A 26,888-nucleotide genomic window follows, 5' to 3' on the forward strand; every position below is an offset into this window, starting at 1 on the left:
GGGCATACAGGTTAGTTTGGGTCACCATTAGGTCAATACATTTGTCAGTGAAATAAACTGGAAAAAAGTATATTTCCTGTAACCCTGCCGTTTCAAATAGAATCAGGGACCTGGGGCTCGTAGTTCTCAGGGATTGCGGTCCACATGGGATCACTACCCTCAGGTTCTGGTGTGGTAGACGACCAGGGTGTCTTCTTGGCGGTTCCTCATCCTCACTTGATGAGGAAGAAGAGAGATGGAAGAGGGTTTCTGGGTCACTCCCGGACTCTCTGTCCGAAGCAATAACGGCATATGCCTCCTCAGCCGTAAATACTCTATGGGCCATTATGCTCTTTATCAGTTGGGCATCTAAATAAACTCCTATATTTTTTTTTTGAGCTTTATATTTTTTTTTTATTTTTTGGAGTTTTATGGTGTTTTTTTTTTAATAACAAAAGAAAAAAACAAACAAAGTGCCCAGAAAAAACCTAGAGCAAGGCTTGTATTAGGCAATCAGTTATGGCAATGTCACTGATTCGCCAGGGGACGCAAGAAGGGGAGTTTGCGTCACTACAAGATTTTTTTTATAACAAAACGAAAAAAAGTGCTAGAGCAAGGCTTGTATTAGGCGATCGGTGACAACTAAGTCACTGATCAGAACACAGGACAGCAATACTCGTCCCAGGGGTTTACAAGTAAAGTAAAAGAAAGAAAAAACCCTGTAGCAAGGGTTTTGAACAGTTATCAGCAACTTATTCAGTTACTGATCAACAGCAGCAACAAAAATCACGGCAAAGTAAAAGTAATAACTAGGGTGGGTGATCAGGGGGTAAAGGGTGGAGGATGGGGGTAGTAGTATGTAATAAATATATATATGCACACAGCTCTCTGCAACACAACCGCTCAGCTCCCTCTCAACAACCGCAATGAGGGATACAGGGTGGGATCATAATGAAAATGGCCTCCAGTGTAATAGGATTGGTCTGTCACGTCAGACAGACCAATCATAGCAATCGCTGACAAGGGACTAGTTTGATTGGTCCCTCAGTGATGTATAGTGATTGGTTGCTGTCCATGACAGCAGCCAATCACTTGTCTCCACTCCCCCCCGAGGCCCGATCGCCGCCTCCAACATGGCGACGGTCAGCCAGTAATGACTTACCTGTCGAGATGATTGCCAATGAGGGACTGCTGCGATGGGTCCCTCAGCGTTGAGCAGTGATAGTCTGCTGTCCAGGATAGCACCTATCACTGTTCTAAAACATTTACTTACTCCGCCGATGCCCGATCTTCCCCCTCCAACATGGCGATGGTCAGCCAGTAATGACTGACCTGTCGCGATGATCGCTGCTAAGGGAACGCTGCGATGGGTCCCTCAGCGTTCAGCAGTGATATTCTGCTGTCCAGGACAGCACCTATCACTGCTCTAAACCTGTGTCTGGAGACACAGGTGCCTGTTAACCACATGACGTAATAGTCCGTCAATTTGCGTTAACAGGACATCGCTTGTGACGGACTATTACGTCACATAGCGGTAAGGGGTTAAATAAAGCTGTTTAGTTATGAAATAAAGACTATGGGGGGAGATTTATCAGGTTCATGCCAATTTTGGCACGAATATTTGTGTCTTTAACTTGTACGCAGCGACGGCACATTTTTAGGGGACGATGGGTTAGCAAAAGGGGAGGGGCTAACAGCCCAACAAATTTACTATACATTTATAATAAAAAAGTAAATTTTATATATATATATATATATATATATATATATATATACACACACATATATATATATATATATATATATATTATTAATAATAATAATAAATGATAATTTATGCCAGAAACTGGTGTAAATTACAGCGCAATTCTACTCCTGCTCATAGATTTGACTTTCTAGTGCACGGATGGCCTAATTTATTAAAGGGGTTTTCCGGAAGTAAAAAAATACAATCATTTAAATTAAACAATGAAAAATATATAACTTTACAATGTACTTACGTTTCATCAGATGGCTGTAGCGTCGTATATCCTCTTCCGTCACCGCCCCCTTAGTAATGCAAAATCTGCACTTCCTGTGCAGACCCGTCCATTTGGTCTGCTACCTTGCTTCCGGCTTTCAAAATGTACGGTTACGTCACAAATGACGTAACAGTACCACGTGCTTCTCTATCTGATTAGAGCATGCGTGGTTAACACAATCCACCGCGCATGCTCTGTGAAATTATGTGGCCGCAGGAGCTGTGACAGCTGCTGTCTCGTACAGCAGCTGCCGCAGCTCCTACAGCGGGGACCGATCGCTGTGTCCCCGCTGTTTAACCCCTTAAAAGCCGCGTTCAATAGAGATCGTGGCTTTTTAGGGGTTAAGTTACCATCGCCGGCCTGCTACACGATAGCGGCCTCCGATGGTTACTTTGGCAACCGGACACCAAACAATGGCGTCCGGCTATGCCATCGACGGAAGCCTAGTGGGTCCTGACAAAGTCAGGACCCACTATGCTTGCTGTCAGTGAGTAGCTGACAGTTCTAATACACTGCACTACGCATGTAGTGCAGTGTATTAGAATAGCGATCAGGGCCTCCTGCCCTCAAGTCCCCTAGTGGGACAAAGTAATAAAGTAAAAAAAAAGATGTGTAAAAATAAGAAAATAAAAGTTTTAAAAGTGAAAAAATCCCCTTTTTTTCCTTTATCAGTCCTTTATTATTAATAAAAATATATAAATAAATAAACGATACATAATTGGTATCGCTGCGTCCGTAACGACCTGAACTACAAAATGATGTCTTTATTTATCCCGCACGGTGAACGCCGTAAAAGAAAATAATAATAAACCGTACCAAAATCACAATTGTTTGGTCACTTCACCTCCCAAAAAATTTATTAAAAATAGATCAAAAAGTCGCATGTACCTAAAAATGGTAATGATTAAAACTACAGTTCGTTACGCAAAAAAGAAGTCCTCGCACGGCTTTATTGATGGAAAAATAAAAAAGTTCTGGCTCTTAGAATAAGGCAAAACAAAAAGTAAATGATTTTTTACAAAACGTATTTTATTGTGCAAACGCCATATGACATAAAAAAAAACTATAAACATCTGGCGTCACCGTAAGGCCGGGTTTACACGAGCGTGTGCGTTTTGCGCAAGCAAAAAATGCGGCGTTTTGTGTGCGCAAAAGGCACTTAATAGCTCCGTGTGTCAGCCCTTTATGATGCGTGGCTGCGTGGTTTTCGCACAGCCGCCATAATTATGACACTCCGTTTGGATGTTTGTAAACAGAAAAGAACGTGGTGCTTTTCTGTTTTCATTCATCCTTTATAGTGCTGTTGCGCGAATCACGCTTGTCCCACGGAATTGCTTCCGTCCGACATGCGATGGGTGCGTGATGCGCGAACAGCGCACAAATATAGGACGTTGTGAGTTTCACGGAGCTGACATACGCTGCGTGAAAATTACGCACCTGTCTGCACGGCCCCATAGACTAACATAGGTCCCTGCGACGCGCGTTGCACGGACGTATAACACGCTCGTGTAAATGAGCCCTAATCGTATCGCCCCATAGAATAAAGTGAATATGTCATTTATAGCGCACGGTGAACGCTGTAACAAAAATAGAATAAAAAAACAATAGTAGAATTGCTGTTTTTTAGTCACCACGCCACCTAAAAATAGAATAAAAACTGATCAAAAAGCCGCATGCACCCCATGAAAACTACAATGAATTCCTCAAGGGGTCTAGTTTCCAAAATGGGGTCACCTTTTGGGGGTTTCCACTGTTTTGGTACCACAAGACCTCTTCAAACCGTTTAACCCCTTAACCCCTTAAGGACGCAGCCTAGTTTTGGCCTTAAGGCTCAGAGCCCATTTTTCAAATCTGACATATTTCACTTTATGTGGTAATAACGTGGGAATGCTTAAACCTACCCAAGCGATTCTGAGATTGTTTTCTCGTGACACATTGGGCTTCATGTTCGTGGTAAAATTTGGTCGATATATTCAGTGTTTATTGGTGAAAAATTGCAAAATTTAGAGAAAATTTTGAAAAAATAGCATTTTTCAGAATTGAAATGCATCTGCTTGTAAAACAGACGGTTATACCACCCACAATAGTCACTAGTTCACATTTCCCATATGTCTACTTTAGATTGGCATCGTTTTTTGAACATTTGTTTATTTTTCTTGGACGTTACAAGGCTTAGAACATAAACAGCAATTTCACATATTTTTAAGAAAATGTCAAATGCCTTTTATTTAAGGTACCTGTTCAGCTCTGAAGTGGCTTTGAGGGGCCTATGTATTAGAAACCCTGATAAAACACCCCATTTTAAAAACTAGACCCCTCAAAGTATTCAAAACAGCATTTAGAAAGTTTTTTAACCCTTCAGGCATTTCACAGGAATTAAAGCAAAGTGGAGGTGAACTTTGCAAATTTCATTTTTCTTGCGGAATTTCAATTTTATTCATTTTTTTTTCTGTAACACAGAAGGTTTTACCAGAGAAACACTACTAAATATGTATTGTCCAGATTCTGCAGTTTTTAGAAATGTCCCACATGTGGCCCTACTGCGCTCGTGGACTAAAAGACAAGCCCTAGAAGCAAAGAAGCACCTAGTGCATTTTGAGTCCACTTTTTTATTAGAATATATTTTAGGCAGCATGCCAGGTTTGAAGAGGTGTTGAGGTGCCAAAACAGTAGGAATCCCCCAATAGTGACCCCATTTTGGAAACTACACCCCTCAAGGAATTCATTTATGGTTGTTGTTACCATTTTGACCGCACAGTTTTTTCACAGCACCTATTTGAATTGGGCTGTGAAATGAAAAAAATGTCATTTTTTCCAATAAAATGTCATTTGTGATCAAAATTTCTTATTTTCACAGGGAACAAAATACCCCATTTGGTTGCCCAATTTGTCCTTAGTGTGGCAATACCCCATTTGTGGTGATAAACTGCCGTTTGGGCCCATGGGAGGGCTCAGAAGGAAAGGAGCGCTATATGTTTGTTGGAGTCCAGATTTTGCTGGATTGGTTTTCGGGTGCCATGTCGCATTTGCAGAGCCTCAGGGGTATCAAAGCAATGGAAACCCACCAAAAGTGCCCCATTTTGGAAACTACACCCCTCAAGGAATTCATTTATGGTTGTTGTTAGCATTTTGAGCACACAGTTTTTTCACAGCACCTATTTAAATTGGGCTGTGACATTAAAAAAATGACATTTTTTCCAATAAGATGTAATTTTTTAGCAAAATTTCTTATTTTCACAGGGAACAAAATGCTCAATTTTGTTGCCCAATTTCTCCTGAGTGCAGCAATACCCCATTTGTGGCAATAAACTGCCGTTTGGGCCCATGGGAGGCCTCAGAAGGGAAGGAGCGCTGTGTGTTCTTTGGAGTCCAGATTTTGATGGATTGGTTTTCGGCTGCCATGTCGCATTTGCAGAGCCCCAGAGGTATCAAAGCAATGGAAACCCACCAGAAGTGACCCCATTTTGGAAACTACACCCCTCAAGGAATTCATTTATGGGTAATGTGACCATTTAGACCCCATAGTTTCTTCACAGAACTTATTTGAATTGGGCTGGGAATTAAAAAAAATAATATTTTTTCCAATAAAATGTCATTTTAGCTCAAAAATTCTTATTTTCACAAGAAATAAAATACTCCATTTTGTTGCCCAATTTGTCCTGAGTGCGGCAATACCCCATTTGTGGTGATAAACTGCCGTTTGGGCCCATGGGAGGGCTCAGAAGGAAAGGAGCGATGTGTGTTCTTTGGAGTCCAGATTTTGCTGGATTGGTTTTCGGGTGCCATGTCGCATTTGCAGAGCCCCAGAGGTATCAAATCAATAGAAACCAATCACAAATGACCCCATTTTGGAAACTACACCCCTCAAGGAATTCATTTATGGGTGTTGTGACTATTTTGACCCCATAGTTTTTTCACTGAATTAATTTGAATTGGGCTGGGAATGAAAACAAAATTATTTTTTTCAAATAATATGTAGTTTTGGCTGAAAATTTCTTATTTTCACAAGAAACAAAATACCCCATTCTGTTGCGCAATTTGTTCTGAGGGCCGCAATACCCCATTTGTTGTGATAAACTGCCGTTTGGGCCCATGGGAGGGCTCAGAAGGAAAGGACCACCATTTGGCCTACTGGGGATTTTCTAGTGCGAAGTCATGTATGCAGAAGCCCCTGAGGTACCAGTACAGTTGAAACCCGCAAGAAGTGACCCCGTTTTAAAAACTACACCCTTAAGGCATTCATCTAGAGGTGTAGTGAGCATTTTGACCGGAGACCTACACCCCATAGACTGTAATGTGGGTTCTCCCAGGTATGGCAATACCCTACATGTGGCTGTTATCAGCTGCCTGGGCACACAGCAGGGCTCAGAGGGGAAAGACGAGGGGGGATAAGCTGTGTGGAGTGCATCAGGGTAAGTAAAATTGGGGTAAATTATAAACCAAGGGATGTATGATAAATTTTAAAACACTCTTTCATACAGAGCTCTGGTTATTCGGGACACGTGTCACATTGATATATTGTGTCATCCCTTATCGCCCTCTTATAGCAGACTTTGCACCTCTTTTGACTTTTTCCCTTCTTGCCAGTTTGGGGAACTTCCCCTGGAAAGTGTTGCCCTGGTACGATGCGTGTGGGCTCGCTTCCAGAACTACTGGGTGCCCCCCCTTCTTGGTCACTAAAGATTAGGTTCTTGATAATCACCTCTTGAAATTCCAGGAAAGTTCCCGTCTGGCCTGCACATCGACGTAGCACGTACGCATTGTACAAAGCCATCTATATGATGTTTCCGGCCAGCTTCTTATACCACACCGCATGGCGCTGTAGGGCTTCAGGATTTGATCTGACAAGTCCATCCCTCCCATGTACCTATTGTAGTCTAGGATGCAGTCTGGTTTGGGGGTGGCCTTTCATTCATATATCCTAAACCTGTAGGTATACCCTGATGCACTCTCGCAGCTTATACATCTTCACGCCATACCTTGCCCTCTTACCCGGCAGGTACTCGAGGAATTGAACCCTCCCTTTAAAATGTACCCGGGACTCATCAATAGAAATACACTTCTCGGGGGTGTATGCTTGGGAAAACCGGGCACTGGAACGGTCTAATAGGGGTCTCCGTTTATACAAACGGTCAAAACTGGGGTCATCTCGGGGTGGGCACGGCTCATTATCAGTATAATGTAAGAAGCGAAGTATTGCCTTATTTATTTATTTTTTTAGGTTCCAGTTCAGTTCTGAAGTTGCTTTGAGGGGCCCATATATTAGAAACCCCTATGAAATACCCCATTTTAGAAACTAGACCCCTCAAAGTATTCACAACAGCATTTAGAAAGTTTATGAATCCTTTAGGTGTTTCACAAAAATTTAGAGCAAAGTAGAGGTGAAATTACATAGTTACATAGTACATAGTTACATAGTTAGTACGGCTGAAAAAAGACACATGTCCATCAAGTTCAACCAAGGGAAGGGAAAAGGGAAGGAAAAATTTCTACACATAGGAGCTAATATTTTTTTGTTCTAGGAAATTATCTAACCCTTTTTTAAAGCCATCTACTGTCCCTGCTGTGACCAGCTCCTGCGGTAGGCTATTCCATAAATTCACAGTTCTCACAGTAAAGAAGGCTTGTCGCCTCTGCAGCTTGAACCTTTTTTTCTCCAGACGGAGGGAGTGCCCCCTTGTTTTTTGAGGGGGTTTTACAAGGAACAGGATTTCACCATATTTTTTGTATGTGCCATTAATATATTTATATAAGTTAATCATGTCCCCCCTTAGTCGTCTTTTTTCAAGGCTAAATAGGTTTAATTCTTTCAATCTTTCCTCATAACTTAAATTCTCCATGCCCCTTATTAGCTTCGTTGCTCTTCTTTGTATTTTTTCCAACTCCAGGGCATCCTTTCTATGAACTGGAGCCCAGAACTGAACTGCATATTCTAGATGAGGCCTCACTAATGCTTTGTAAAGTGGCATTATTACATCCCTGTCCCGCGAGTCCATGCCTCTTTTAATACACGACAATATCCTGCTGGCCTTTGAAGCAGCTGATTGACACTGCATGCTGTTATTGAGTTTATGATTTACAAGTACACCCAGATCCTTCTCAACAAGTGAATCCGCCAGTGTAGCGCCCCCTAGGACATATGATGCATGCAGGTTGTTGGTACCAAGATGCATAACTTTACATTTATCTACATTAAACTTCATTTGCCAAGTGGACGCCCAAACACTTAGTTTGTTTAAATCTGCCTGTAATTCATGAACATCTTCCATAGTCTGAACTATATTACATAGCTTGGTGTCATCTGCAAAAATAGAAATAGTGCTATTAATCCCTTCCTCTATATCATTAATAAATAAGTTGAATAATAGTGGTCCCAGCACTGAACCCTGGGGTACACCACTTATAACCGGGGACCATTCAGAGAAGGAATCATTGACCACAACCCTCTGGATACGGTCCTTGAGCCAATTCTCAATCCAATTACAAACTATATTTTCTAAACCTATAGTCCTTAATTTACCCATTAGGCGTCTATGGGGGACAGTGTCAAATGCCTTTGCAAAGTCCAAAAACACTAAATCCACAGCGGCCCCTCTGTCTAGACTTCTGCTCACCTCTTCATAAAAACAGATTAGGTTAGTTTGACAACTTCTGTCCTTAGTAAAACCGTGCTGGCTGTCACTTATAATGCTATTTATTGTCACATAATCCTGTATATAGTCCCTCAATAGCCCCTCAAACATTTTCCCCACGATGGATGTTAAGCTTACTGGTCTATAATTACCCGGGGAAGACCTAGAGCCCTTTTTGAAAATAGGCACCACATTTGCCCTGCGCCAGTCCCTTGGCACTATACCTGTCACTAGAGATTCTCTGAATATTATGAAAAGGGGGACAGAAATAACTGAACTAAGCTCTTTAAGAATTCTAGGGTGTAACCCATCTGGTCCCGGAGCCTTGTGCACATTTATTTTATTTAATTTAGCTTGGACCATCTCTACATTCATCCAATTCAGTATATCAACTGATATATTAACAGCACTGGCACCGGCTACATCAGCTGCTCTTTCTTCTGTTGTATATACAGAGCTAAAGAACCCATTTAGTAACTCTGCCTTCTCTTGATCCCCTGTGATCAACTCCCCATTACCATTATCTAGGGGTCCTACATGTTCAGACCTTGGCTTTTTTGCATTTATATGCTTGAAGAATTTTTTAGGATTTGTTTTACTATCCTTGGCCACCTGCCTTTCATTTTGTATTTTTGCTAATTTTATTACATTTTTACAGATTTTATTAAGCTCTTTATATTTTACAAAGGCTACAGCTGTACCCTCAGATTTGTATTTTTTAAATGCCCTTTTTTTGTCATGTATTGCCCCTTTCACAGAAGGTGTAAGCCATGTGGGGTTTAATTTGAGTCGTTTATACTTATTACCTGTAGGAATAAATTTTGCACTATAATAACTCAAAGTAGATTTGAAAATCTCCCATTTATCATTTGTTCCATTATTTGACATTAGTTCTTCCCAGTCTATATCCTGAATTGCAGCCCTCATCCTGGGGAAATTGGCTTTCTTAAAATTAAATGTTTTTGCCCTCCCAGCCTGCGTTTGTTTTTTACAGTATAGGTAAAATGTAACTATATTATGATCACTGTTACCGAGGTTTTCACGAACATTGACATTCCCAACAAGATCTGCATTATTAGAAATGACCAGATCCAACAGAGCTTCACCTCTAGTCGGGTCTTCCACAAACTGGCCCATAAAATTTTCCTGCAACAGGTTGAGGAAATGTCTCCCCTTTGCAGTTGAAGCCGAACCATGACACCAATTAATATCCCGGAAATTAAAATCTCCCATTATCACTACAGTACCCGCCTGTGCAGCCCGCTCCATCTGTTTATATATCTGACCTTCCATCTCCTCAGTTATATTGGGGGGTCTATAGATTACACCAAAAGTAATTTTTTCAGTGTTTACCTCCCTTTCTAGTTCCACCCACAAGGTTTCAACCTCCTCACAGTCTTCACCCACTATTGTCTCTTTCACACTCGCCTTCATATCACTTCTCACATACAGACATACACCACCACCTTTCCTATTTGTCCTGTCTTTACGAAAATCCTCTTTATACCATTTTTTTTATAACACAAAAGGATTTATCAGTGAAACGCAAATTAATACGTATTGCCCAGATTCTGCAGTTTTGAGAAATATCCCACATGTGGCCCTCGGGCGGTAATGGACTGAAGCACCGGCCTCCGAAGCGAAGGAGCACCTAGTGGATTTTGAGGCCTCTTTTTTATTAGGCACCATGTCCGGTTTGAAGAGGTCTTGTGGTGCCAAAACATTGGGAACCCCCCAAAAGTGACCCCAATTTCGAAACTAGACCCCTTGAGGAATCCATTGTAGTTTTCTTCGGGTGCATGTTGCTTTTTGATCAGTTTTTATTCTATTTTTAAGTGGCGTGGTGACTAAAAAACAGCAATTCTACTATTGTTTTTTTATTCTTTTTTTTTTACTGCGTGCACCGTGCGCTATAAATGACACATTCACTTTATTCTGCGTGGCGATACGATTACGGCGATACCAGATGTTTATAGTTTTTTTTTATGTCTTATGGCGTTTGCACAATAAAATACGTTTTGTAAACAATCATTCACTTTTTGTGTTACCTTATTCTAAGAGCCAGAACGTTTTTATTTTTCAATCAATCAAGACGTGCGAGGACTTATTTTTTGCGGAACGAACTGTAGTTTCGATCAGTACCATTTTTAGGTACATGCGACTTTTTGATCTCTTTTTATTCCATTTTTTGCGAGGTGAAGTGACCAAAGAATTGTGATTGTGGTACGGTTTATTATTATTTTATTTTACGGCGTTCATCGTGCGGGATAAATAACGAAATAGTTTTGTAGTTCAGGCCGTTACGGACGCGGCAATACCAATTATGTATAGTTAATTTGTTTGTTTATATATTTTTATTAATAATAAAGGACTGATAAGGGAAAAAGGGGGATTTTTACTTTTATTACTTTTAAATGTTTTATTTTCTTATTTTTACACATCTTTTTTTAACTTTTTTTTAACTTTATTACTTTGTCCCATTGGGGACATGAGGGCAGGAGGCTCTGATCGCTATTCTAATACACTGCACTACATGCGTAGTGCAGTGTATTAGAACTGTCAGCTACTCACTGACAGCAAGCATAGTGGGTCCTGACGTTGTCAGGACCCACTAGGCTTCCGTCTATGGCATAGCCGGACGCCATTGTTTGGTGTCCGGTTGCCATAGTCACCATCGCCGGCCGCTATCGCGTAGCAGGCCGGCGATGGCAGCTTAACCCCTAAAAAGCCGCGATCTCTATAGAACGCGGCTTTTAAGGGGTTAATCGGCGGGGACACAGCGATCGGTCCCCGCTGTAGGAGCTGTGACAGCTGCTGAACAAGACAGCAGCGTCACAGCTCCTGTATGTGTCGGGAGGACGGCCGAAACGGCCGTTACTCCCGTGACGTACTATTACGTCATGGAGCGCGAACGATACAGCTGCCATGACGTAATAGTACGTCAAGGAGCGGGAAGGGGTTAATGACCAGGCCATTTTGCGCGTTAATGACCTTTGGATTATTGTTTGTTTCTTCACGGTCGCATTCCAAGAGTCGTAACTTTTTTTTTATTCCGTCGACATAGCCGTATAAGGGCTTGTTTTTTGCGGGACGAGTTGTATTTTGTAATTGTACCATTTTTAGATGCTTATAATATATTGATTAACTTCTATTAACTTTATTTTCGGAGAGTATTGAAAATAAGCAGCTATTCCAGCATTGATTATCACGTTATAAGTTTACGCTGTTTACTGTGCAGCGTAAATAACATGTTAACTTTATTCTATGGGTCGGCACGATTACGGGGATACCAAATATGTAAAGGTTTTATATGTTTTCCTACGTTTGCACAATAAAAAGCCTTTTAGAAAAAAATTACTTGTTTTTGCATCGCCGCATTCCAAGAGCCGTAACGTTTTTATTTTTCCGTCGATGTGGCCGTACGTGGGCTTGATTTTTGCGGGAAAATGTGTAGTTTTCATTAGTACTATTTTGGGGTACATAGGACTTATAGATTAATTTTTATTTAATTTTTTATGGGGGGAATGGGAGAAAAGAGCGAATTTTGCCGTTGTTTTTTGGCGTTTTTTTTTTGCGCCGTTCATCCGGCGGTTTAATTAATGTGTTAATTTTATTGTTCAAGTTGTTACGATCGCGGCGATACCATATATGTGTTTGTGTGATTTGTTTTGACACTTTTACTATATAAAACCACTTTTTGGGCAAAAAAGTAGTTTTATTTGATAATTTATTTATTTTTTTTCACCAACTTTATTTAACTGATTGACATTTTTTTTTTTAGTCCCACCAGGGGACTTCACTATGCGATCTGCTGATCGCATATATAATGCTTTGGTATACTTAGTATACCGAAGCATTATTGCCTGTCAGTGTAAAACTGACAGGCAATCTGTTAGGTCATGCCTCCGGCATCGCCTAACAGGCAGATGCTGAAGACAGACCTGGGGGTCTTTGTTAGACCCCCGCTGCCATGGAAACCCGACGGCGACCCGCGATTTCTTTGCGGGGGCGCCGATGGGGGGACAGAGGGAGCTCCCTCCCTCTGTCAAACACATTAGATGCCGCTGTCACTATTGACAGAGGCATTTAATAGGTTAAACTGCCGGAATCGGAGTACAGCAGTTGCAGCAGGAGCCAGGCTGTGTATAACAGCCGTGCTCCTGCCGCTGATCGCGTGGGTACAGTGACAGTACCCGCACGATTACAGGACGGATATATCCGTCCTCCTGCGCGAACTAGCTGCTGCTGAGGACGGATATATCCGTCCTTCGGCGTTAAGAGGTTAAAAACGCAGATATCCAGTGATTTCAGCTTGTGCTATCAGTAATAGAATGAGAGCACCAAAATGAAGACTGAGATTGCAGAAGTTAGTAGAGCTGGGTGTAGTAGGCGGAGCAAGTGCACTGCTGCATGCACATTGCATGCTGGGACTAGAGCAGTGCATGCAGGGAGGAGAAACACAGGAAGAGAAGAGGAATGAACTTACTGAGCAAAACAAACCTCTCAAGGTAAACAATAGGGAGTAATGTTATTAAAACCATTTATTATCAAGAAAAAGATAGTCAGAGTGCACTAATATATTAATAGAGGAACATTGCATTGATTTAAAAAAAAAAAAAAAAGGATTGGAAAACCCCTTTAAGAGGCATGCAAAAATTAATAAAATTACTCGCATTTTACTCCAAGGCTCTCGAGATTAAGATTGGCATATGAAATGACAGTTAATAAATTCTCCCCTCAATTTTTTTTGTTAGGCCTCATGCACACGACCGTAGCCGTGTGCACGGCCGTGATTTTCGGGTCGGCCGGCTGCGGACTGTCAGCGGACTGTCAGCCGCAGGCCGCCCGCACATGCACATGGCCGCGGCCATTGTTTTCAAACTACGGTCGTGTGCACGGCCCCATAGAAAAGAATGGGGCCGCAATTTTCCCGTGGATTTTCGGGGGAATTGCGGCCGCAAAAACACTGTCGTGTGCATGAGGCCTTATAGTGTCACATTTTTCAGTTCACCGAATGCTACCAAAAATGTAAAAAATATAGGTTTTCATTTTAGTGGCCATGATGAAGTCTATACTTTTCATCCACGGTACACAACCTTTTCTGGTCCGAAAGCTACATTGTTAGATTGCACTGCTCCCAAAGGCTGCAATAAAACTTGAAGAGGCATCTCCATCGGGGATAATTATGGCATATCGACAGTAAATGCAATAAATTTCTGACAGATGAGGATTCTACTTTTGTGGCTCCCACCTATCAGGAAAACACAGAAACCGCCAAGTGTTTCGCAACTCCTATAAAGTAAAATAGAGAGAGCAGCATGCACGTGCAGGCACCCCATCTCTTCCTCTCTGGAATATCAAATAGGGAATGAAAGAATATGGCAAAAATATCTCAAATAGGAATTTCCCTTTAAAAGATCGCAGGCCAGTACAGCACCTGAGGGGGCGGTGCATAACTCTGGGTTTCAAAGAGCTCCAAAGAGAGAATACCAGTCATGCACTGCCCCCTAAGGATTGACCTAGGCATAACACAGTAACAGTTTTACCTAGATTGCTCCTTTAACCTCTTCACGCGCTGCTCCGCAATAGTACGTCCTGCAGAGGGGTTGCTTCCCGCATCACGACGTAAAGTTGCGGAGTAGTTCCCGGCGCACACTGTCCTAACAGTGCCCGGGAACCAGGAGGAACCACTCCAGCCTTGCCTGTCAGCGGAACATCGCCGCTGATTTTGGCAATTAACCCCATAAATGCGGCGACAGATTGCGTTCGCCACATTTAAGGGGTTTGAAGCACATCGGCAGCCCCCACGGAGTGATTGTGGGGGCTCCCGATGCTTGTCGTGGCAATCGGAGGTCAGACAATGACCTCCGGGTTGCCATGTATGGAAGCCTCGGATGAGCAGCCTCCGGTCGGTCCTCCGAGGCTTCCTGTCAGTGTGACAGTCATGTCACAATGACAGTTGTCATGCCACAATGACAGTTGGAATGCATTACACTACGTAGGTAGTGTAATGTATTCCAGCAGCGATCAGAGCTGCAAGTCTAAGTGTCCCCTAGTGGGACAAGTGAAAAATGTAAAAAAAAGTCATAAATTTTTTTTTATTTTTTTTAAAGTGTAGAATAAAAGTTATAAGTTATATAAAGAAACACCATTTTTTTTCCTATAATAAGACTCATTATAGGAAAATAATAAACACGTTAAAAATCAAGTACACATATCTGGTATCACCGCGTTCGTAACGACCTCAACTATAAAACTGTAGTGTTATTTTTTCCCGCACGATGAACAACCAAAAAAACAAACAAAAAAAAAACTACACCAGAATCGCTATTTTTTGGTCACCACCCCTACCAAAATAGAGAAAAAAAGTGATCAAAAAGTCGCATTTACCCGAAAATAGTACCGATAAAAATTACAACCCGTCCCGCAAAAAACAAGCCCTTACGCTTTTTGGACTGAAAAAAAAAAAAAAAAAGTTACGGCTCTCAGAATATGTTGACACAGAAAATAAAAATTATTTTATAAAAAAGTGATTTTATTGCGCAAACGCTGCAAAACATAAAAAAAACCTATATACATATGGTATCGCCGTAATCGTATCGACCCACAGAATAAAGTAAAATTGTCATTTATAGTGAACGCTGCAAAAAATAAACTAAAAAACATTGTCAGAATTGCTTGTTTTTGGTCACCCGGCTTGCAAAAAAATTGAATAATAAGTGATCCAAAAAAAAAATTAAAAAAATCGCATGTACCCCAAAATGATACCAATGAAAACTACAGATTGTCCCACAACAAATAAGCTGTCACACAGCTCCGGTGGTGAAAAAATAAAGAAGTTCTGTCTCTCAGAATATGTCGATACAAAATGTGCAATGTTTTCTAAAAGCGGGTAACATCCGACACCATTTATCAGTGCGACACCGGCCACACCTATGAATTATTATTTATTTATCGCATTATTATACCCTCTTATTATGCCCTGAAGTTCTCAGCACAGATTACATATGCCCCCCACATTATAAACTGAAATACCAGCAAAGCCCCAAACAGAACAACAACCAAGCAAAATCTGCGCTCCAAAAGCAAAATGGCGTCCCTCCCTTCTGAGCCATGCAGCATGCCCAAACAGCAGTTTGCGTTCCAAACTATTATGCAAATGTTGTTATTTTTCGCTGATTTTCCTAAATAGTCGATGCAAATGACAGTCAGTATAATCTTCAAGCCATCAACCGTTGGAGTATAATGCGAATTTTATTGAACAAATCTCCTAATGACAACAGATTTTTTTTTTTAGAAGTAAAAAACTCAAAATGCACTGTTTCAAATTATTATGCACAACAGAGATCAAAACATTTTAAAGGTTGTAAAGATAACTAAATTGGTCATTTGTTGAATTTGCAGCATCAGGAGGTCACATTTACAGAAATCAAAAGCTCTTTCAATAAAAAAAAACTTAGCAGGCCAAGTCACATGTTAACATAGGACCCCTTCTTTGATATATCCTTCACAATTCTTGCATCCATTGAATTTGTGAGCATTTCTGCTTGAATGTCTTTGCAGGATGTCAGAATAACCTCCCAGAGCTTCTGTTTTGATGTGAACTGCCTCCCACCCTCAAAGATATTTTGCTTGAGGATCCTCCAAAGGTTCTCAATAGGGTTGAGGTCAGGGGAACATGGGCGCCACACCATGAGTTTCTCTCCTTTTATGCCCATAGCAGCCAATGACACAGAGGTATTCTTTGCAGCATGAGATGGTGCATTGTCATGCATGAAGATAATTTTACTACGGAAGGCACGGTTCGTCTTTTTGTACCACGGAAGAAAGTGGTCAGTCATAAACTCTACGTACTTTGCAGAGGTCATTTTCACACCGTCAGGGACCCCAAAGGGGCCTACCAGCTCTCTCCCCATGATTCCAGCCCAAAACATTACTCCGCCACCTCTTTGCTGACGTCGCAGCCTTGTTGGGACATGGTGGCCATTCACCAACCATCCACTTCTCCATCCATCTGGACCATCCAGGGTTGCACGGCATTCATCAGTAAACACGGTTTGAAAATTAGCCTTCATGTATTTCTGAGCCCACTGCAACCGTTTCTGCTTGTGAGCATTGTTTAGGGGTGGCCGAACAATAGCTTTATGCACACTTGCAAACCTCTGGAGGATCCTACACCTTAAGGTTCACGGGACTCTAGAGGCACCAGCGGCTTCAAATACCTGTTTGCTGCTTTGCAATGGCATTTTAGCAGCTGCTCTCCAAGTCCTTAATTTGTCTGGCAGAAACCTTCCTCATTATGCCTTTATCTGAACGAACCCGTCTGTGCTCTGAATCAGCCACAAATCTTTTCACAGTACGAAGATCACGCTTACATTTTCTTGAAATATCCAATGTTTTCATACCTTGTCCAAGGTATTGCACTATTTCACGCTTTTCGGCAGCAGAGAGATCCTTTTTCTTTCCCATATTGCTTGAAACCTGTGACCTGCTTAATAATGTGGAACGACCTTCTTAAGTAGTTTTCCTTTGATTGGGCACACCTGGCAAACTATTATCACAGGTGTCTGAGATTGATTACAATGATCCAAAGAGCCCTAAGACACAATACCATCCATGAGTTTAATTGAAAAACTAATAATTAAATGTTTATGACACTTAAATCCAATGTGCATAATAATTTGGAACACTGTGTATATGGCATCGCCATACCTAGGAGAACCAGTTTAATGTTTTATGAGGTATTTTTCTTCAGTGGCACAAACTGGGAACAACATATTTTGCACTAAAATGGCGCATCAGTGGAAAATTGCAATATTCACAACATCCGCTGTGCATTAACCCCTTTGCGCACTGTGACTTAATAGCATGTCATGGTGCGGGGGTTGATGTATGGAGTGGGCTCACGTGCTGAGCCCGCTCCATATGCTGCGGGCAGTGGCGGATTAAGTAGACCATGGGCCCTGGGCTGTTACCCAAACTTGGGCCCCCCTTCCTCACCGCCGCCCTGCCGCACCGTAACTATTTTTAACACTACTTTTTTGGGCAAGCATTAACAGTGTTACGATTCCCCTTGTCACAGGGCTGTGTCCCTACATACTGACAGTATCACACTGTGCTAGGACACATCCTCCTGACAAGGGGAATTGTCTATCAGTCCTTGACTGCAGAAAGACTTTTTGTGAAATACAAGGATTTCCTATAATAAACATGTTAGGAGAGGTGACAGATTCTCTATAAAATAGTGCTACACAGCAATCCCCCTTAGATATAGTGATACACAGCGCTCCCTTCTATATAGTGCTATACAACAATCCCTCCTTGTATATTGTGCTACACAGCGTCTCCCCCCTTGGACCTGCAGCTCTTGTAATTGCTCAGTATAATGTCCCCCGTAGCTGCCCCCACAGTATATTGCCACCCATAGCTGCCCCCACAGTATAATGCCCTTCATAGCTGCCTCTACACAGTATAATGCCCCATAGATGAGACACAGTATAATGCCTCCATAGCTGCGACACAGTATAATGCCCCATAGCTGCAACACAGTATAATGCCCCATAGCTGACACAGTATAATGCCTCCATAGATGTGACACCGTATAATGCCCCATAGCTGACACAGTATAATGCCCCATAGCTGACACAGTATAATGCCCCATAGCTGACACAGCATAATGCCCCATAGCTGCGACACAGCATAATGCCTCCATAGATGTGACACCGTATAATGCCTCCATAGCTGACACAGTATAATGCCTCCATAGATGCGACACCGTATAATGCCTCCATAGCTGACACAGTATAATGCCTCCATAGATGTGACACAGTAAAATGCCCCATTGAGGTGACACAGTATAATGCCCCATAGCTGCGACACAGTATAATGCCTCCATAGATGTGACACAGTAAAATGCCCCATAGAGGTGACACAGTATAATGCCCCATAACTGACAAAGTATAATGCCCCATAAAGGTTACATAGTTACATAGTTAGTACGGCTGAAAAAAGACACATGTCCATCAAGTTCAACCAAGGGAAGGGAAAAGGGAAGGAAAAATTTCTACACATAGGAGCTAATATTTTTTTGTTCTAGGAAATTATCTAACCCTTTTTTAAAGCCATCTACTGTCCCTGCTGTGACCAGCTCCTGCGGTAGGCTATTCCATAGATTCACAGTTCTCACTGTAAAGAAGGCTTGTCGCCTCTGCAGCTTGAACCTTTTTTTCTCCAGACATAATGCCCCATAGCTGACACAGTATAATGCCCCATAGCTGACACAGCATAATGCCCCATAGCTGACACAGCATAATGCCCCATAGCTGACACAGCATAATGCCCCATAGCTGTGACACAGTATAATGCTCCATAGCTGTGACACAGTATAATGCCCCATAGCTGACACAGTATAATGCCCCATAGCTGTGACACAGTATAATGCCCCATAGCTGACACAGTATAATGCCCCATAGCTGTGACACAGTATAATGCCCCATAGCTGACACAGTAGAATGCCCCATAGCTGACACAGTATAATGCCCCATAGCTGACACAGCATAATGCCCCATAGCTGACACAGCATAATGCCCCATAGCTGACACAACATAATGCTCCATAGCTGACACAGTATAATGCCCCATAGCTGACACAACATAATGCATTAGGTGCATTAAACTGGGATATTTTAAAGTAGGAAGCTCCAGTCTCTCCAAGAAAGCCCCAAATGACTGCTCAGTAATGACAGGAAGGTAGACTTTATCTTTAAGGTTATACAAGGAGCTATAATACTCTGCAAAGGCATTAGAGATTTTCTGAGGATCATAAATCTTGGACCCATCTTGAGCTTTTAGAGGAGATTTTAGCCTTTGCTATATGATGTTTGACCCTATTAGTTAAAATTTTTCTCGGTCTATCCCCTTGAACATAAAAGTTCCAATTCAGTCTTTTTAAAGTTTTTTCATATAAAAACAAGTTATGTACTCGGAGTTTATCCCGAACTTCCCTAAGCACACGTCTACCATCCTCTGATGGGTTCTATTTAAGCTGTGCTTCTAAAATTGTAATCTTGGTAAGAAGATCCAGCGTCTTATGTCTTTCATTTTTTTCTCTAGAAGCAGCTTGAATAAACAACCCTCTAACATAAGCCTTATGAGCGAACCAAAGGATTTCTGGGGAAGAGACCGAGCCTCCATTTATCCCAAAAAAGTCTTTCACGGAATTTCCCATGGATGTCTAAAGGGAAGGGGATTTTAAAAGGAATGAGTTCAATCTCCAACCAGAGCCCGAAGACGTGCTAAATCTGTCCGAAAGCATGAGGTCAATTGGCGAGTGATCCGACCAAGTCAGAAGCCTAATATTAGTTGATTGGACCTTTGTTAAAACTATCCTGTCTACTAGGAACAAATCAATTCTGGAATACATTTTATGTGGGGAGGAATAAAACGTGTCTCAGAAGCATGTTGGTACCTCTAAACATCATGAAGATCCTCCTCAGCTATGAAAGCCTGTAAATCTTGGATCAATCTACTAGGCCCAACAGATCTATCCAATTCAGAATTGCATACAATATTAAAATCCCCACACAATATCAAACCCCCCTTCTGAATGGCAGATGTAATTGCCAACATTGTTTAAAGAAACAGAAGTTGTCTCCTGTTGGGAGCATATAAGGAAATCAAGGTATATACTATATTATTAAGTTCACAAACTAGAATCACATATCGGCCCAGCAGGTCAGAGTAGGACTGAAAGAGTTTAAATGCGACCGTGTCCCGTATGGCTATGATGACCCCTTGTTTTTTAACTTCTGCAGATGCAAAGAAAACATGTGGAAACTTCTTATTATGAAATAAGTGAGAATCTTTAGAAGAAATGTGAGATTCCTGTACACATAATACATCACAACGACACTTAAACGCTTCCTTCCATAGAAGGGACCTTTTAAACGGGGAATTTAAACCATGAGCATTAATAGAGACTATTTTAACCCCCAGTGATAGAAAGCACGAAAATGCAGAGGGCTGGCAAAACAAATAATTTGTCTACATAGGAGACTAAACTCCACATAAGAAAAGGAAATGACATGTGCATCGTGACAGATAACCAAAAAACATCATGACCTACTTGAGAGTATGGCATGTCAAACAATAAGAACATAAAAACACAACTTTCCCTCTTTCAGGGAATCAGTAGAAGGAAGCAACAGTTCGTCTGGTCACCTATCCCCAGGGGATAAGTGAGACACAGCAAAGACTTTTCGCCTCCTGGAAATCAAGGAGCCTTCACGTAAATCTTGTATATGACGACAAGAGTCCATAGTCGTCTTCCGGTCCTCCCAGCACTCTCGGACCACAAAGGTGTCAGGAATTCTGGCCGAGCAGCTTTCAGACGGGAAGGACTGCGCAGAGGATATTTGAGTAGCCCCAATGAATGCAGAAGCTCTGATAACGCAGCTGGAGACATACACACGTGCTGAGTGCCATTCCTGGAAACAATCAGCTTCACCGGGAACCCCCACTTATACAGAATTCCTCCATCTCTCAGAATCTTGGTTAATGGAGCGTATTCCTTACGCCTCATTATAGTAGCCGTAGACAAATCAGGGTATAAAGAGAGAGTTCTTTAAATCGATCTGGCAACTCTGGAGAGGACTTCAGTGCTTTAAGAAATTCATCATTTACATGATAAAAGTGGATACGGGCAATCGTATCTCTCGGGAGATGAGCTGCAATATGGCGCGCTTTAGGGATCCGGTGAATTCTGTCGATCAGAAGATCCATGGCAGACTTGACAGGTAGTACTAGAGACATCAGATCCACAAGGAACTGGGAGAGGAGGGCAAGGGTGACCGATTCAGGAATACCTATAATGCGAACATTATTTCTTCTGGACCGGTCCTCCAAGTCCAAAACTTTATTGGAAAGACGTTTCACTTCTTCCTCCAGATTGGAGTGCGCGTCAATAAGTAAATTGTGAGAAGACGTAAAGTGTTCCATCTTGTTTTCTTTGTGATCCGTTCTTGTAGCAATGTCCTGAATATCTGATCTCAACTCCCCTATGGCCTGCCTGAGGTCAGCTTGTAGTGAAACTCTAAATGAATTCAAAAGTTTCTTAAGGGTAGCTTCCGAGGCCAGCTGCATGTCAACGTTGTCTGGTATTTCGTTATCCATAGAATCGGCCCTCGACGAGGGAGCAGGGGAAGAGGGAGGGAGAGAGATGCGTCTGGGTACATCAGACCGTTGAGATGAAGAGTTCGTAAAGAATTCTGTAAGCTCGGCCGGCTTAGCTTTAGCATTCCGCTTTGATGTACCTTCCATGTTCTTTAACGACAAACGCCACTTGTATCAAGCCAAATAGACAGCACAGGCCAGGCTAACCAATCTGGTATAACGATAGTGGTGCGGCACAGAATTCGGCCGGATCAGCAATAAAGTAAAAAGTCAATCCTGGTATATATTGAGGGCACTCAAATACTGATATTTATAAAGGTAAATTTATGCACTTGCAATCGCATTCAATCCAGCACAATGGCTGCTCCACAGACAAGCAGGCCCAAATGCAGGAGATCGAAAGCGCAGGAAGAGTTGTGAGGAGAAGTATGTTTTCACACTTGTACAGGGGTGTAAATGTACAGCTCACCCTGATCCAGAAGAAGATGGCCGCAAGACTGTTGAAGTCTAGATGGAGATAGCAGTTGTCCTCCCCTGTTACTGCCACAAGTTCGCTGGGAAGAATCCAAGATGGCCGCCATCCAGGAAGAGGTCTCCAAATGGCGGTCACACGTGGTAGCTGTACCTTCCCAGTATACCCTCCACTGCCAGACAGGTCTATAGGAGAAGCGAAGATCCGTGCCCCTCTGTCTCCGACCGCTACACCGCCGAACAGCGAGTCTTCAGGGCCGATACGTCCTCACCCTGTCACAAGGTTTCCGGCACAGTCCAGCAGAGGATCCCGACAAGCCGGGGAAGTGGCGCCGCACCTTACACAGCTCAGCCGCACTCACCGAGCTCCAAACTCCACACTCCAGATGCCCTGCACCTCCGAAGACTGGCAGGACTCGACAGACCAGTCAGGTAAGCAGGTTTAGTTGAGCCGTTTTAGTCTTCCAGGTCCCGGAGCTCAGCTAACACACAGCTTTCCGCATGTCCGTCCAGACCACGCCCCTTCCCCGGGTAATTATAGACCAGTAAGCTTAACATCCATCGTGGGGAAAATGCTTGAGGGGCTATTGAAGGACTAGATACAGGATTATGTGACAAAAAAATTGTAATATAAGTGACAGCCAGCAAGGTTTTACTAAGGACAGAAGTTGTCAAACCAACCTGATTTCTTTTTATGAAGAGGTGAGCAGAAGCCTAGACAGAGGGGCCGCTGTGGATATAGTGTTTTTGGACTTTGCAAAGGCATTTGACACTGTCCCTCATAGACGTCTAATGGGTAAATTAGGGACTATAGGTTAAGAAAATATAGTTTGTAATTGGATTGAGAATTGTCTCAAGGACCGTATCCAGAGAGTTGTGGTCAAGGATTCCTACCGTGAATGGTCCCCGGTTATAAGTGGTGTACCCAAGGGTTCCGTGCTGGGACCACGATTATTCAACTTATTTATTAATGATATAGAGGATGGGATTAATAGCACTATTTATATTTTTGCAGAGGACACCAAACCATGTAGTAATGTTCAGTCTATGGAAGATGTTCATGAATTGCAAGCGGATTTAAACAAACGGAGTGTTTGGGCGTCCACATGGCAAATTAAGTTTAATGTAGATATATGTAAAGTTATGCATCTGGGTACCAACAACTTGCATGAATCATATGTCCTAGTGGGAGCTACACTGGGGGATTCACTTGTTGCGAAGGATCTGGGTGTACTTGTAAATCATAAACTAAATAACAGCATGCAATGTCAATCAGCTGCTTCAAAGGCCAGCAAGATATTGTTGTGTATTAAAAGAGGCATGGACTTGCGGGACAGGGATATAATATTACCACTTTACAAAGCATTAGTGAGGCCTCATCTAGAATATGCAGTTCAGTTCTGGGCTCCAGTTCATAGAAAGGATGCCCAGGAGTTGGAAAAAATACAAAGAAGAGCAACGAAGCTAATAAGGGGCATGGAGAATCTAAGTTATGAGAAAAGATTAAAAGAATTAAACCTATTTAGCCTTGAAAAAAAGACGACTAATGGGGGGCATGATTAACTTATATAAATATATTAATGGCACATACAAAAAATATGGTGAAATACTGTTCCATGTGAAACCCCCTCAAAAAGCAAGGGGGCACTCCCTCCGTCTGGAGAAAAACAGGTTCAACCTGCAGAGGCGACAAGCCTTCTTTACTGTGAATCTATGGACTAGTCTACAGAAGGAGCTGGTCACAGCAAAGACAGGAGATGGCTTTAAAAAAGGCTTAGATAATTTCCTAGAACAAAAAAAAATTAACTCCTATGTGTAGAAATTGTTCCCTTCCCTTTTCCCATCCCTTGGTTTAACTTGATGGACATGTGTCTTTTTTCAACCATACTAACTATGTATTTAAAGGTAGCCTTTAAGCTAAGCCTGTTACACTAAAATCCAACAAAAACATCATCATCAAACCAGCTGATAAAGGAAGGCCTGTAGTACTTCTGAATACATCCGATTACATTCAGGAGGCACACAGACAACTCTCAGACAAAAAATACTACACCCTGCTTAATGAAGACCCCACCAAACAATACACAGTAGTACTTGTCCATATCATCAATAGTTTCAACGCTATGTCAGACAGTTTAATGGACCTTATACCGGACAATCCCAGAATGGGTACATTCTACAGGTTACCTAAAATACATAAAGAAGGCAATCCAGGGAGACCAATCATTTCAGGTGTTGGGACTTTAACTGAAAATATTTCTGGCTGGGTGGAAAATCTTCTAAAGCCCTTGGTGAGGTGCACACCCAGTTATGTCCAGGACACCACAGACGTCCTCTGCAAACTCTCAGCCCTAGGTTCACTACCAGAGGGAACAATATTGGCAACTATGGATGTGGAGTCTCTGTATTCTAACATCCCCCATGAGGATGGCATAGCCGCATACCAACACTTTCTTCAAAAGAACAATCTAGCGACAGCCAGCCCTACAATTCATCAGGTTCGTACTCCATCACAAAGATATATCTGCAACGTATAGGAAGCGCTATGAGTAGCAAAATGTCACTACAATATGCTAACCTGTTCATGGCCAAACTAGAGGAGGAGTTTTTATCAACCTGCACAACTAAACCTCTAACTTATTTCCGGTACATTGATGACCTGCTGATTATCTGGACAGGTTCTGAACATGAACTGCTTTCTTTCCATAAAAACTTCAACAAGTTACATCCTACCATCAAACTCACTCTCAACTACTCTACATCTCAAATACATTTCCTGGACATGAGAATATACATGAGAAACAATACCATACAAACAACAATCTACCATAAACCTACAGGCCGTCCAGCATATCTGAGATGGAACAGCTTTCATCCGAGACACAAAGAAATCCATCATCTACAGCCAGGCTCTGCAGTACATACGAATCTGTTCAGACAGTGAAGACAGAAAACAACACCTGCTATCGCTGAGGAATACATTCTTACAACAGGGATACCATCCACTTATTATAGATGATCAGATCTACAGAGCAACAAGAACTCCAAGGAGCAATCTTCTGGAGAACAAAAAGAAGGCAGACAACAGCAGGGTGCCCGTAGTGGTCATATACAACCCACAAATGAACATCTTGAGGAAAACTGCTGCTGATCTCCAACCTATATTTAACAAAGACAATAAACTGAAGGAAATATTCCCGGATTTACCCCTCCTTGCATACAAACAACCACCAAACCTAAGGAATCTCTTGGTCAGAATTGCCCTTTCACCACCATCAGAGACTGGCACTTTTCCTTGCAACAGTAGAAAATGCAAGACCTGTACCAACATCTTGTCATCAAACACAATCCACATACCAAACACACAGCAGGACTATAAAATCACTGGCTCGTTCTCCTGTACATCCTCCAATGTAGTGTACATGATCCTGTGTACAAGGTGCATCAATAAAGGAATCTACATTGGAGAAACCATACAAAAACTACAAACCAGGATGAATCTTCACAGACATACAATAAAACAGGAACTGGATACACCTGTGGGAAAACACTTCTCTGAACCTGATCACAGTTTGGCAGATTTAAAGGTCCTAATTCTGAAGGGTCATTTTAAAACCAACAGAGAATGAAAAATGTGGAAATTCAAGATGATGACAAAATTCCAGTCATTGACAAGGCCTCAATCTAACACCTGGATTTATGAGCCACTACATGGACACCCATCACATCCCCCATCAGACTGACTCCAGATGCCTTAACCCCTTAATGACCAGCCTATTTTGGACCTTAACGACCAAGCTATTTTTTACGTTTTTCAATCGTCGCATTCCAAGAGCTATAACCTTTTTATTTTTGCGTCGACATAGCTGTATAAGGTCTTGTTTTTTGCGGGACAAGTTGTACTTTTTAATAGCACCATTTTTAGGTACATATTATTTATTGATTAACTTTTATTAACTTTTTTTTGGGGGGGGAATAGAAAAAAAATCTGAAATTTCGCCACTCTTTTTTGCGTCCTAAATCTACGCCGTTTACTGTGTGGTATAAATAACCCAATAACTTTATTCAACGGGTTGTTACGATTGCAACGATACCAAATTTGTATCGTTTTTGTATGTTTTACTACTTTTACACAGTAAAAACGCTTTTTTTTCTAAATTATTTGCTTTTGTGTCTCCCTATTCGAAGAGCCGTAACGTTTTTATTTTTTCACCGATGCGGTTGTGTGAGGGCTTTTTTTTTTGCGGGATGACTTGTAGTTTTTATCGGTACCATTTTGGAGTAGATGCGACTTTTTGATCACTTTTTATCACATTTTTTTAAAGTCAGTATTCACAGAAAACAGCAATTTTTCCATAGTTTTTTATTATTTTTTTTACGGCGTTCACCGTGCGGGTTAAATAATGTAATAGATTTATAGGTCGGGGTCGTTACGGACGCGGCGATACCAAATATGTGTAACTTTTTAACTTTATTTTGCTTTTTTTAACAGTAAAGCATTTTGTAAGGGGTAAAGCTGGGTTTTTAATTTTTTTTCACATTTTTTTTAAAATTAACTTTATTAAACTTTTTTTCCACTTTTTTACTAGTCCCATTAGGGGACTATAATATGCGAT

The 26,888-nt window shown here is 41.8% G+C and overlaps 1 protein-coding gene across 1 annotated transcript in view; it reads right to left on the reverse strand.

Moving 5' to 3' along the window:
- SYNJ2 (synaptojanin 2) overlaps nt 1–26,888 on the reverse strand; it is a 250,116-nt gene that overhangs the window by 125,079 nt on the left and 98,149 nt on the right. The window contains exons 6-7 of the mRNA XM_075863738.1: nt 19,761–19,766; nt 530–549 (exon numbers count right to left, since the gene is read on the reverse strand). Coding sequence (XP_075719853.1) covers nt 530–549; nt 19,761–19,766 — 26 coding nt within the window. The remainder of the gene's footprint in view (nt 1–529; nt 550–19,760; nt 19,767–26,888) is intronic.

This window comes from Rhinoderma darwinii, chromosome 4, assembly GCF_050947455.1.
Source record: "Rhinoderma darwinii isolate aRhiDar2 chromosome 4, aRhiDar2.hap1, whole genome shotgun sequence".
Classification (NCBI taxonomy): Eukaryota; Metazoa; Chordata; class Amphibia; order Anura; family Rhinodermatidae; genus Rhinoderma; species Rhinoderma darwinii.